Source organism: Falco naumanni, chromosome 8 (assembly GCF_017639655.2).
Source record: "Falco naumanni isolate bFalNau1 chromosome 8, bFalNau1.pat, whole genome shotgun sequence".
Taxonomy (NCBI): Eukaryota; Metazoa; Chordata; class Aves; order Falconiformes; family Falconidae; genus Falco; species Falco naumanni.
In genome coordinates this window covers 51,324,842-51,338,860 of record NC_054061.1, presented here as the reverse complement: position 1 = coordinate 51,338,860, position 14,019 = coordinate 51,324,842, and the positions used below count along the sequence as shown (strand labels likewise).

Here is a 14,019-nt window from a genome sequence, read left to right as displayed (position 1 = left end):
CTTGTAAAGAGCAACCAGCTTATAACGTAACACCTGCCCGGGAGGCAACACTGAGTGCTTGAGTAAAGTCACAGTTACATTTACAGGTGTCCTGCCTGAGAAAGCTGTGAGATTAGCATGGGTAAAGGAAAGAACAGTTCGTTTAATTACTTCCATGGGTTAATTATCCAAAGCCAAAACTAAAACATCACGGCTACAGGTCCCCACTGAACATGACTGTAAGACTGACCACAGCAGTTACTGCAATCAGCATCGTTTAGACCAAACACTGTCCCTCAGAAGACTGTCAAGCTCTTTTCACTGCTGGCTTAGTCTGTCACTGCAAAACACTACTTAGAACAACATTTTTTGTAATTCTGTGTTTTCCTGTGGACTCTCATTGCAACTCGAAGTGTGAAGCAAACACAGCTGTAGACCCCAAGCTCCAAGACAATACTCATTTCTTAAATAAGGCTCCTAAAGCTTTGGGAGCCAGAACATCTGTATGGTGCTGTTTGGGGAGAGCAGTCACTCTGCTGAGCAACTTGACAAACAGAGCTTTGCTGTTGCTGTTTTGATTCTGTGTGCATGCAAGAACCCCGGCATGTGAGGAGCAGCTGAGGGAACTGAGGCTGTTTATTCCGGAGAAAAGGAAGCTCAGGAGGGACCTTGAGGAGGCTCAGGGGAGACGTTATTGTTCTCTCCAACTACCTGACAGGAGGCTGTAGGCAGGTGGGGTCAGCCTCTTCTTCCAGATAACAAGCAACAGGGCAAGAGGAAACAGCCTCAAGTACACCAGGGGAGGTTGAGATTGGATATTAGGGAAAAATTGTTCACGGAAAGGGTGATCAAGCATTGGAACAGCTGTCCAGGGAGGTGGTAGAATCACCATCCCTGGGGGTGTTTAAAAAACATGTAGACGTGGTGCTTAGGGATGTGGTTTAGTGATGGACTTGGCAGTCCTGGGTTAACAGTTGGACTTGATGATCTCAAAGGCCTTTTCCAACCTACATGATTCTATGATTGCACAAGCCCTTCACTGTGCCAAGCACTACTTGGACAAATAAAAAATTCCCATCCAGAGAGTGTGCAACCTAGGTGCTAGACCAAAAAATCTGGAGGACAGAACAGCTGAAAATATGGACAGAGCAGGGAGGATGAGGAACAAAACCGAAGCAGCTCAAGATACAAAAGAAGAAACCACAGCTCATCACTTTTTAAGCTCATGTCAGATACAATCTGGTGGTTAAAACCTATCCTTGCCATCATAAAGATGGATTTAAGATAGGAGGTAAGGTGGCAGCTTTACAAATATAGGAGCTATGAACTGACATGGAAAACATCAAAGTGGAGTTTCTGAGGAAGAGATACAGCTTTCAATTCTGTGAACTTGTCTGCACCTATCTTGCCTCTGTAAGCAGTCACAGCAGGTTGAATAATGCCGACCAGGAATTCACTAAACACATCAGTATGGCTCAGCCTTTCTGACATGACCCCTACACAGGCCCAGAGTCTGAGCTACGTATACAGGTTTTACAATTACAATGTTTTGCTGAGTTAACAGGATCTGCTTTGAGGACAGAGGCTGTGGTGTGGCAACAGTGCGTGCAAAGGAGTCCACTCAATGAGAAATGAGCATGCACAAGTACCCTCTTCTTAATTTTGCTGCTTGGTTACTTAGCTCTGTTGTCTCATGATAAACATGTACAGTAAAAGCAAGTGTCTCCCTGGTGAAGCAGACTGCAAGGAAGTCTGTGGCAGCCTTGAAGTCAGCAACACTGCTCCTCACAAATAAAAGCATCTTCCCAGATCTATTATGGCTAGGGATCTTCAACAGTGATTTTGACTATCTTCAGCAGAACGGCTTTGAAGGCTGCTGGAGAAGGTAAAAAATAATCTGCAAGTACTAAAAAAAAACCCTGTTGAGATATGCTCAGGCCTACAGTCTCCCTCTGTATAAGGCTATGCTCATAAAGAAAAAAGGAGTGTCTGAGTTTTCTGAAGCAGCAGGAATCCACAGGTCGCTTAAAATCTGATGAACTCCAGAGCTGTTCCTTAATACTATTTGGCATGTATTAAGAATGAAAAGTGAGATTTAGTACAGCCAGGAAAAGATGTACAAGGGCTTAATTAATAAAGTAACATATGACTAACACCATGTGAAGGGGCATACCTCAGTTGCTCTTACCGCAGAAGTACTTGCCATGACAACTAAAGGTATTAGATGCCTATCACTACATTCAACTCCTACCCTGACTAGTTAAACTGTAAACACAACCAATTTTGCTCAAGCAGAAATTCTCTCTGAGCCACAGAACACCACGTGTTTATTGAAAATCTCACAGAAGAAAGGAATTAAGTTTTATTGCTGCTAGCATTTCAACAATAATGAAAAACAACACAGTTGATTTTTTGCAGAATACCAATTATATAGAAGCCACTTTCTTGCAAAGCTTCAGTGTCTCCCATGTATTAAGTATCCATTAAAGCTATCTCCAAGGCACCTAGCACAATAATACTGCAATGTTTCACAAATATGGCACTCAGCTTATCCTCAGCTCACTTCGGTCTTAACAAAGTGTAACAGCTGAGGTTTCTTCCTCCTCCTCCTCCTATCTGGTACTCTCTTTACATCCTATTCCATGGGAAGTCATCGGAGAAGAGAGATTTCAGTTAAACGGTAAATCTAAAAATAACTATACAATCACACTGTTTGCCTCCCCATGCAAAGAACCCACCCATCAAGCAAAATGCTTCTGCTTTTAACCTCCATACCTGTAGGAGGGTCGTCTGGAAAGTATTTCTCTTCGTTTCTGTGAGTCTGTGACACTGTCTACTGATTCCTGTGAATCTTCACTTTCTGCTATAGTGGAGATCTGTAAATAAGAACAGCAATAAAACTTAACAAGACACTTCCAATGTCTTTATTTTCAGGAAATGCTGACATCCTGTGAAACACGCTACAACCCAAGTATTCTACAGTGCTTCTGCCTAGGCAATGAACAGAAAGGGCAGGCTGTTTAGTAACAGATCCAGTGAAGAATGATCATGGTGAGTTATCTACCTGTGAGAATGTCCTTTATAATTTAAATACTCCAATAAGAAAATATAAACAGTAATTCTACACACTTTTTGCTTTCCATGATCCCTTGTTTCCACCCATTTTAAGAAAACAAAGATACTTTTTTTTAAGTAAAATTTAGGGAGAGAATAACTAAAACCAAACTAAGATAGAAACATTCAGAAACTAACAAAATAGTGAAGCTGAGAAACAGCAGTTTGTAAGTAATTAGGTATAGAGAGACTGCCTTTTGGCAGGAAGGGGGGATTGTCAGAAAAATGTCATACGTGATGATGCTAAGAAAAGACAAAGGTTTATGAAGGAAAACGGAAATGTTTACATCAATCATATTTGAATAATTTTAAATTTGAAGTGTGCCAAAAATTTTAAAACATCTCCAATACATAAAAGCAGAGACCGTTTTCCTAAAGACTATAGTCATGTGACAAATACACAAAAGCTAACAATAGTTAGTGAATTGCAAAATGCCTGTGTGAGAAACATAGCTCACAGCCTGACATTTTATGCACTGTAGGGAAGATTCCTAAAGGCTCAAAAAGCTGGCTGGCGCCCAAATCTCACAGTTACCAGACAGGGGGCCTGAACATGTCCAGGGCTGACTGTGAACTACCAGGTTTTCAATATCCAAACAGGCTGGCTTTGCACTGAGCCAGGTGAATTCCACGCATGGTTTCATTGTCAGTCTTCCACCTCTAGGCTAGTAACTTGCTCATCTCCAATAAACTAAAACTCTAAACTTTTGATTCCAGTAGCTGAGGAGGGTAGAGCCTGCCACAAACTCAGCACTAAAGCTGACAAGGAGTAAACAAAGATGATTATCAGAATGGCCTAGTTTTAAATTATGCATGCTTTAGTATTTTTTAAAATAATATCCAGCTAAGTATCTGTATCAAATGTCTACTTTTAATGTTTAGATTTTAAATTAAACTTTTGAGTTCAGTGCAATAAGAGCAAAGAAATGAGGTACAGTCCTTGCCCTGTGTAGCTGCTGTATGCCAAGCAATTTCTCTTTCTGCATTCAGTAACACTGAGCTTAAAGTGGTTCAAAAAACCCAAAAGTTACAGGTTTCAAAGATTTCAGACTACTTGTCTTCAAGCTACCTCACCATATCGCATTACCTGTCTTACTTTACAGAAGAGAAAATGATAAAGCTTTACAAAGCAAACAATATTCAACAGGCAAATTTTAAAACCATTTTTATGAGAGGACTGATAGGTTTATTTTAAGGACTATTAATGTACAGACATCTGTTCTATAAACCAATGCAAATATTTTCTCAATAGCAAAGACTCTCATCCCAGAATATCAGTCTCATTACTGATTAAAGATTACATTATAAAAAAAGAAATCTTTTTTGTTGACTTCAGAACAGCATGAACTCTTACTCAATAAAGATGTATGAAAATATAGAAGAGAGAAAAAGTAGAGTAATACTGTAAGAAAAAACATGTAGCTGTTAAACTCACCAACAACATTCTAGCCGGAGATGAAACTCAGCAACGTTTGAAAGTGAAAAGTGGTTAAACCAGAACAGGAAAAAAAAAACAGTCACAGAGTAGCAAATACTGTACAGATTTTGCCTTCAACATGCTCTTAAAGTTTATATAAGCAAAATCACAATCCAGGACACAAACACATTAGAAACCAGTGAACTGGCAGGACTATCACAAGGCCCAATTCACATATGAGGAATTCCTTCAGTCAGTACCTGAACTGTCTGGACCTGTGGAGACTGAATAACTGACGGCTGGGCAGCCTGAATTACTCCATGCACTTGAACTGTCTGCCCATTGGGCAGCTGAACTAAGGTCACCGTGGGTGCAGAAGACGTTGCGTGAGCTGCTGGCATAGATACCTGCAAAGAAGAGACAGTGAGCGTAAATTAGGTTATTGCAAAATCTTATTTCACTACCAAGAACGCTTTCTGGTGAAAGAACTAAGTCTCTTCTAGAGCCCAATTAGATGACCCAAATGTTACAGTGTAATACAAAACCCCCTGACCTGCCTAAGCCCAACATCTGACCTACTTTACAAATTAATCTAATGCAGAATTTCTGCAGGCTCAAAACACTGCTTGTAAAACCACTGACAAGAATGAGAAAAACACAACTACCTCTATTTTGAGGTAACCTAATAAAAACACATTATTACCTTTCGCCTACTTCAGTTAGATACTGATAGGACTTGGGTGTACTCCTACGGACGCTGCTGAGTCAAAGGCAGAAACATATGGCAGTGCAGCTATTTTTGTTCTCACTCAAGAAAATGCGAAGTGTTTGCCAGATGTAAGAAGTTAAAATTTTTAGGGAGCCATAGCTTTCAGACTTTCTAGACACAAACCGTATTAAGTAGCTGGCACAGTCCATTTAAATGAGGAAAACTGACCATGTCTTCAGACACAAAACTTGTGGGTTTGCAGTGAAAACAAATGGTTTGTAGGCAGTTACCTGTGATTCAGTGTAACGGGTCAACAGAAACCCTAGCCTTAAGAGTTATTTCTGAGGAAAAATTGCCCACATTTTAAACCTTCAGTTCCTAAACGACTTTGTTTCTCCAGCATAGGCCTGGAGGCATAGTGGCTATGCCAACAGGGAAACGCTAAAGACTGCAGCACAGTCGGTACCACTGCATACATAGCCACGCATGTCCTGTGCAGGGGCTCCGAGGACAGCGACATCCATACTGAGCTGTTCAAATCACGCAGAGAAGGCTCACTCTGGCAAGTCACAAGAACTATTATGGGCGGCTAAAGGATGCTAGGTGGCTGGGCAGGTGCCCCAGTGTGCATCCAGAACGCAGCAGCTGTACGATGACACGATGCATGTGTTCGTGGCTGGGGGGCTCCTGACAGGTAGGAGGGTGCCAGGGCTGCCGCACCTGTGTACATGGCCCTCCATCTGCACCTGACTTGCACCATCATAGCCCTCAGGGGAGGACTGCAGGCAAGTGTGAGCTGCTCTGGCAGACCTTAGGCAGGTCTTCTAGACACCCAGCTTCTGAAAATTTAACAATCCTCTGGTGTTCAACGGCATTTTCAAGAAATTCGATCCGTGTAGCTACAATGCCAGAAGGGGCTGCACTGCTGTCCTATCTAATCTCAAAGAGCGTCTGTGTACTGGACGCAGAAGTAAATCCTCTGCTGTCCTTGTGAGCACGTGGTTCTCAAAAAGCTGCAATAGCTGATCTCTGAATTTCCATAAACATCCACTGCTTACAAGGGAACCTTGCTTAACAACAAAAATAAAGGGAATTACACGTAGACCTCTCTCCTCCACGTATGTCTCTCCCAAATCCACAAATCTGTGTTTGTCTTTACCTTCCTTTTTCAGGAAAACAGCTGCAGCATTACACGGTGGTACTTAACTCACATCTGAGAGAAACCCGGGCTGAGATTAACATGCGCGCACTTCCCTCTGGCAAATGATATTCCTTTACCAAGCAACCTTTTTAATAATGCATGTCTGACTAAACAGTCCCTGGCAATGACAGCAAAGCTGATCAACTGGAGGCCACTCTGTGGTCGGATTAAGCCAACAGCAGAGTGTAACTTCCGCAGCTGTCTCTGACTCATACCTTGTGGAACTGGAACGAGTTTCCTTTTGACTCTGAAAACTACCCTGAACTCAGTAAAAATGCAGCAATTAAACTAAGCTTACAAGAGGGGTGACCTTACAAGAGATAATGAAAGAATTAAATTGACATAATTAGTTATTTAGATTTGTCTAAGCCTCCGAGGACACTCCCTAATGCCAAACACTGCCACTTCATGTATCAAAAACATCGTAATAATGTAACACCAATGTGAACAAGGCAAAGAATTATGTTGAGACTTGTTACATCACCTTCACAAGGAATATAAAGCCAGGGGAACAGCTAAGGTGCAAATAATACAGTGAATGACAACAGAGGAAATCAGGAAAAATATAACATCATTCTTTGTGGTTCACATGGATTTTAACCATAGCTGTACAGATTTTTCTTACTTGGAAAAATTCTCATTCAAGTACCAGGGTAATTTTGCCCGAGTAAACTGCATTCAACCCACTACATACTTGTAAATTCAGCTGCCTGGAGGTTAGTATGTTAACACAAGAATTTAAAACATTCTTGCTTCTCTGGACTAAATCTTAATGCACAGCAAGCGAGAAGCAGTTTACTGGTTTTGCAAGAGTAATAAACTACTTCCACCCAGTTCACACTGAAGTGTTATTCGCACCACCTACATCCTGTGCCTAAGTTAGACAGTGAGAACACTGCCCAAAGAGGCAAGCTGGTGCAGGGCAGCTGGTGGCCTGTAAATTCACACTACAGCTTCACTCAACAAAATCACCCTGTGCATTTTAACAGCTCCAATCCCTATACTATCACTTGAATGGAAGTATAATAGCTCTGGTTTACTGAAAGGTGCAATGACTTTAATAATTTATAAAATGCTAAGTGATTTAACACTTGTGCCACTTACAAGACACTCAATTCCCCAAACTCCCGAGAAATAAAAAACCTGTTTGTTCTTAGTGGACTGCAAACAGTTTTAAAATTAAATGGTTACAGAAGAGAGATGAACAAATTCTGTACTCATTTACACAATGGAGTTGCTTCTGCCAACCATCACTGTATCCAGGAATGAAACCAGGTTCCAAAATTAGAGATGTAGCTGGGATCGCATTTCTTGTCTCTCCAAAATAACTGGAGGATAATAAACGATCTACTACTGTCTCTCTAAACAGCCAACAATTCTGTGAAATTCTGGTGACAACAGGGTAACATGAGCTGTCAAATGCCAGCTTGTTCCACTTGATTTTAATGTTTATAATACTAATCCTTTCTGGTAAGATGCTGTATTTGCTGATTATTTATCTATATTTTTGGTTTCTTTTCTTCAGAATTAAACTGACTGCTATAGACAAGTTTCTAACAAAAAGCATAACAGCAAAACAATCCAGTCAATATGAAAAAGACAGTAAATTACATGTTTTGAAAAAAATACCTTTCAGTGTATGGTTGTGGTAAAGAATGCTAGAAATATTTTCATTCATTATTCTATTAACATTACAGTTTACACACATACAGTTCTTCAGGACCAAAACCAGCCTAGTGTGATGGGAAGTTAAAAATCTCTACTGCTTTAAAAATGTGAAGACAAATATTAAAGGAACTATACATTGTACCTGTTTCAGAATCATATCAATGGAACCTTCTCTCAGGCCCATGAGCAGACATTAACCCTTTTAAAAAAATTATCCAATAGGTAAAACTATTACACCGTATGATTTTATACCTGGGCTAACGTTGCAATCTGTGGTTGTGCCTGTACTGTCATCTGTTGGGTTTCTGCCTCTGTAACGGCTGCATCTCCACTCTGCTGGTTCTCTGCTCCAGATTCCATGGTCATTTAGTTACCTACAATCACAATATTTGTCGTAAGTCTGGGTTGGTATGCAAGTCCATTATTCTTGGTGGATCTGGTAGCAATCACTGCAGCTGAGTTCCCATTACTACATACTGTTTTCATTTGCTTATTAAACTGTTGCCAAACTATTAGCATTCAGGCAAATGTTTTTCATGCCAGGTGTCTGCCTCTCAGGTTGATTTTTCTGTGTGTAATGTTTCTGAAAAACAGGTCCAGTCTCCTCCAATAATGAGATCAGAAAAAATGCATTTTGCTCATCTTAAAAAAATTGCTTGAGCAATCGCACTATGATGATCTAGTACCCCTGGAATTTGGAATAACGACCGGCAGTCTGTCAGGAAGGGTGCTCCTTCAGTGCCAAGGTGACAAGATGCCCTGCTACAGCCCTCCCTCTCCCCCGCAACTGCAGTTTGCAGATAACCAATAGCAATTGCTTCTGTGTTGGGCATTTAGTTTTCAGTCGTCTTCTGTCTGAACTAAATATGCAACATCTCCATGCAAATTCTTTCCACAACCAGACTGTGTGACTATGTCACAGCAACTTGAGTCTTCTCTACTCAGCAGTTTTAAAGTCAGTATACGTAAATGATGGAAGCCATTTCTACTTGAACCTTATTGCAAATAGATGTTTTTGTATTTAGAGGTACATAGTAGTTTGTCATGACCTAGGTTTTCTATCATATATAGCTCCTAATACACTTATATTTCTAAGCAATAACTGAGCAAGCTGAGATCACCATAACATGAAACTCTATAAAAAAAGAGGTTGCATAACTTCCAAAACCATGCATGTAGGCAGAGTGCAATGAATGTTAAATCCTGCACTGATCTGCAAAAATTACTTTTCAGATCTTCTCTAAATACTGGTATGGAAAGATTTAATATATAAAATATGACTTCAAAATACAAGGAAATGCTCCCAATGGTGATACAGCAATACCATTGTATTATACAGAACTCCAAATATCAAATACTAAGAATGTCCATCAAATACTAAGAATGTCCATAGCCACAATATTTATTCTGTGTCCCACCCTGTGCTGCCCAACCTACTCAGGCCTCTGGCTACCCTAGGGCAGCACATACCTGTCTTCAGCGCTGGAGCAAAACAACCAGTAGAGCATTTCTGCTTTGGGGAAGAGCCTGCAGGCAGAGGATGCTCAGATCAGAAGAAAGGTGGAAAGAAGGAGAAATGCCCCTCTCCTTGCTAAACTTTACTGCCACCACCACCACCACCACGACCACCCCCCTCGCCCCTCCCCGGGAAAAGACTTAGAAGTGTCAATACAGGTGGTAGTACCATGACCACATTCAAGACATTTCACTTTAAACACAAAGTCAGGGAAACTTCCATTTCGGTGCAGACTATACTACAGTATTACAGGAAACAGAATACTCTTTGGAGATGTGTTGCCTAAAGCAGTAGAGTCACACTTCAATCCAGAGTATAATGTGGAATTCTGTCTTACAGTAAACGATCACTAATCAAAAAAAGATAAAACAGCATTTCAAAGCAGTAGCTGCATCTCACATCAAAAGAAAGCAAGTCAATATATACAAACCAAAATCCGTATGTTTAGTATTGAAAGTCACTGTTCAAATGAGCGTGTGTGTGTGTGAACAGTGAAATGTTTAAGTACCAAATATTTAGTTCCAACACAATTTTAAAAATTCTTAGGAAACGAAAAGAAGGAAAAGAATTAAACCTGATTTTCCTTAAAAACAGTGACATACAATTTAGAATTTTTTGGAAAAAGTAATTAAAATTCCTCTAAGCACCTGGGATTTTGTTATGCCTCTCCCTGTTGCCATGATTTTTGTCCCACATAAACTAGGTATTAGTCTGACAAATGCTCACAGATAAACAATACTCTACCTTTATGCATATACTGGTCAACTGGCCATGAAAGAAATTAATTGTAAACTCACTGCATTTTAAGTAGTCTAGATGTTACTATTTTTATAAGACTTTCAAGAACAGCCTGTGTCCCCCCCTTCTTTCCTACTGTACCAAATCTCTGTGCTGCATTTCATCTCCCAGAAAGCACAAAAGAAAACCCATGCACTATTACTATTTGCAGTATATATTACCAAACAGTTCTTAAAGACTTCATTAATGACAACAGTTTAAGTGGCTTTCTATCAGAACTTTAACACACCAGTTGTACTGTAACAGTCTTAGTCTTCTATTATACGCCAAATTTTTGAGCATTCCGCATTTTCACAAGTGCAAACTACAAACCAGACTACTGTAGGTTTCTTAGATTTTTATAATTTTTAAAGAGATATCTGGTTTTATCACTTTTTTGCAACTATCAGCCAGTTTGGTCCAAGGTAAGAAAATCAACAACTTTTTCCCAATTCCGATGCATGTATCATGGTGACTCCAGCCAAAACACTACCTCATCGGAACCATTTGAGGAGCAGATCTTTCGCAACATCTCCCAGCCAAGTATCTGAAAAGAACTTTAAAAACAATTCCCCAGCTACAAATTCAAGTATGTTTCAAAACTAATAATGCTTTTGTTTGCTGATAGAAACCATTACTCCAGTATGGAGTCAGTTGCTATACAAATGGAATTAGAAATAGATGAAATGTGCAAGTGAGAAGTCTCTTGAATCAGGTATTTAGCAATGTTTGCAAAGGTAGATGTTGCCAAATTCCTGCTGTTAAATGCAGTATTTTCCTAGGAAGACTTTCCAATTCTCTCACACGCTATTCAGCAAAGGACCTCTGGTTTTACAAGCTTGGTTTCCACACCTGCATCATCTTTTGCATATGCAATCAGCAAAAACATTAGCATTTTGGGGTGCTCCCTCCTCTACAACACCAAAATGTCGGCAATCAAATTCTTAACGTGACTTGCAAACACCTAAAGGGAACCTCCTCATAATGTACATACAGTAAGCACCAAACAATGCAGGAAGCCGCCTGCAAGATTTACACCTTAACACATGCAGTTTAAATGAGTGTCCAACATTACTTGTAGTTTTTGGATAAGCTCTTAGTCTCGTGTTATTCACAAGTTCTAAGTACTCTTGAATTTGGTTCCATTTACCTTGCACTTACACATCACACTATTTGTATTCTAACACCTTCACTACTACCTTTTACGGTAACTTGTGAGGAAAAGAAGGAATCAATTTTTTAGCATCACAACATCATATTCCAGATACAATGATTACCACATTGTTTTATTTTTAACTTTAACAGTACAGTATGATTAAGATTGCCAAGATATGTAAGAGCAGGCACCTAGAACATAAATACTTAGTAAATTGTGTGTTCGGATTAAGACCAGGATGGCTGAAATTAAGGCTGTCAATTCCTATTAGTTCTTGTAATTTACAATGTAACAGATGAAATGATGTTTGGTTTGAAACCTTAACCTCCCCACACCTACAAATGAATGCCAATCTTTCTACCTCCTTTCTAAGCTCTCATATACCCCTAGACTAGACAAACTTCGCTGACCAGTACCGCTGTGGGTCCTCAAGCCCACCCCACCACACTATCCTTTTGCTCCTCCTGCCCTGTTCACAGTGGCCCACCCTGCTCCCAGGCACTGATTTCCCTGGCAGCCACCACACCTCAAAATCTCGAAGGGAAGCAGGGATCTGAAAGTGTCCCAGTGGGGAACATGTGTCCAAGGCAGGGAGCGCATACAGGAGCAGAGGGAGCACACCTTCCTCTCACCCCTCCCTGCTTCCAGGTTACTTTCCATCTTGTCAGGAGAGTACCTGTACTCCCACTTTGAGGAAAAATAAATAACTGCTGTAGTTCATCTTGAACCAAGTATTCTAAATGAAACTAACTGAACAGTTAGCTGTTAACAACCAGAGTTGGAAAACCAGAGTATGCTTGCCTAAAGCAACTTGGCTATGAACTCTGAACACAGGTTAAGAGAGCTGATGAGATCACCTGGTTAGAGATGGTTTAACTCATGACTTCTATGTAATACACATTTTTCTTTATTAGTTCAAAGCAGCTATTATTATAATTACTAATACTTTCTTAATAATGTGCTTACTAATGATTTGAAACTCTGAAGGTGAAAAGCCAAAAAGCTAAACATTCAGCTGACACCCAGTAATTTGTTTTAGCCAAATCAGGACTGGGAGAAAGAAGTTCAGTGGAAGATAACTAACTATACTAGCTCAATTTACACCATGATAGCTGAAGACAGATGCTAATAAACACAAACAGTTGCAGATTGCAGGGAAATGGAACCACACACCGTAGAAAAATCTGAATAAATCTGTCTTGTTAGTTGTGTAAACTTGGAAAGGGGGCCTGGGCATTACTGCAGATAGTTCACTTCAGATTTCTGCTTAACATGCATCCATGGTAAGAAAAGCTGAAGTGGTACACTGCAACAGTAATAAGAGACAGGGTAATGTTTAAAAACTTTGTTTGTATAGATGGACCCTATACATCAGCTGGATGACAGTACAGACATTAGGAGCCATCTTCAAAATGAGTTCTGTGGAACCTGGGTGTGCAGAGAAAGCAAAAATTTGGGGCAATGAAAATCTGCTGTATGAAGAGACTAGATAGAAATACAATACTTACTCCAGAGAGAAAAATGCTTCAAACAACAAAAAATAATTTATATTGGTAACAGGGTAAGTAAACTTGAAACATTCACTGTCTGATTATAAGAACAGCAAAGATGAAAGGTGACAAATTTAAAAGTATGAAAATGAAAACTTACAAATATGTATTAAATATTATGAAAATTGATACTTTATGTACTGCACAAATAGAGCACTGATGCTGCTGCTGATAAGCAAGTTATCAGGATTCAAACAGGTGTTAAGACATGCACATGGATAACAATACCCAAGAATATCCCAAATTATGGTTATTTCATACCAAAAAAAGTGCAGATCTAGAAGGAAGACAAATCATCATGAGTCAGGATTTAAATCAATCTCTAATCCTTAAAAACGCAAATGAATGCCCCAAAGCTTTCTGTGCTTTTCAGTCGTACAGCTGGCACAGTAAAACATAATACCTCTCCCTGCAAGCCTTCCTTTTCTGTCTTTAGTGATATAGTGACAATTCAGTTATCAGTTAATGCTTACACTGACAGTTATTGGCCATACAACATAACTACACCTTGAGGCAACACAGTTCGCTTTACACCTCAGACGTACTGCCACAGCCCGCTCACAAGCAAGCACAGCTTTACCAAGTGACACACTTTAAAGTCTCCTTCTCTTCCATAGCTAGATACAAATTCTGGTTTTATTTTATTGAATTACACACCCAGGTTTTGAAGAACAACATGACAGCCTCCAAAAACAGTGCAGAGCAGAGACCCAACAAACTTGCGCCCACCTGGAGACCAACTTGTGCAACATCCTCAGACATTCACCAGCCGTCACCTGCAGCCACATCAGGTTCCCGATCCAGTTCAATACTCAGCCACCCAGCTGCTTATGGCAGCGAAGGACTGGGGCAGCAAGGGGGCTGATGGAAGGGAAATGGAGGCAATGCCTGCTTCTCAAGCCCTGTATTCGGCTTTATTCATAGCAGGCATG

General features: G+C 40.1%; 1 protein-coding gene across 3 annotated transcripts in view; it reads right to left on the bottom strand.

Annotated features, from left to right (window-relative positions):
• Window positions 1-14,019, bottom strand: part of CREB1 (cAMP responsive element binding protein 1) — a 40,862-nt gene that overhangs the window by 13,101 nt on the left and 13,742 nt on the right. The window contains exons 1-4 of one of the 3 annotated variants that reach the window (XM_040603426.1): window positions 9,559-9,600; window positions 8,341-8,462; window positions 4,771-4,917; window positions 2,755-2,855 (exon numbers count right to left, since the gene is read on the bottom strand). In XM_040603426.1, coding sequence (XP_040459360.1) covers window positions 2,755-2,855; window positions 4,771-4,917; window positions 8,341-8,454 — 362 coding nt within the window. In that variant the 5' untranslated portion in view covers window positions 8,455-8,462; window positions 9,559-9,600. Of the gene's footprint in view, window positions 1-2,754; window positions 2,856-4,770; window positions 4,918-8,340; window positions 8,463-9,558; window positions 9,601-14,019 lie in introns of those variants that run through there. The other 2 variants (XM_040603425.1, XM_040603427.1) reach the window with 2 other exon arrangements.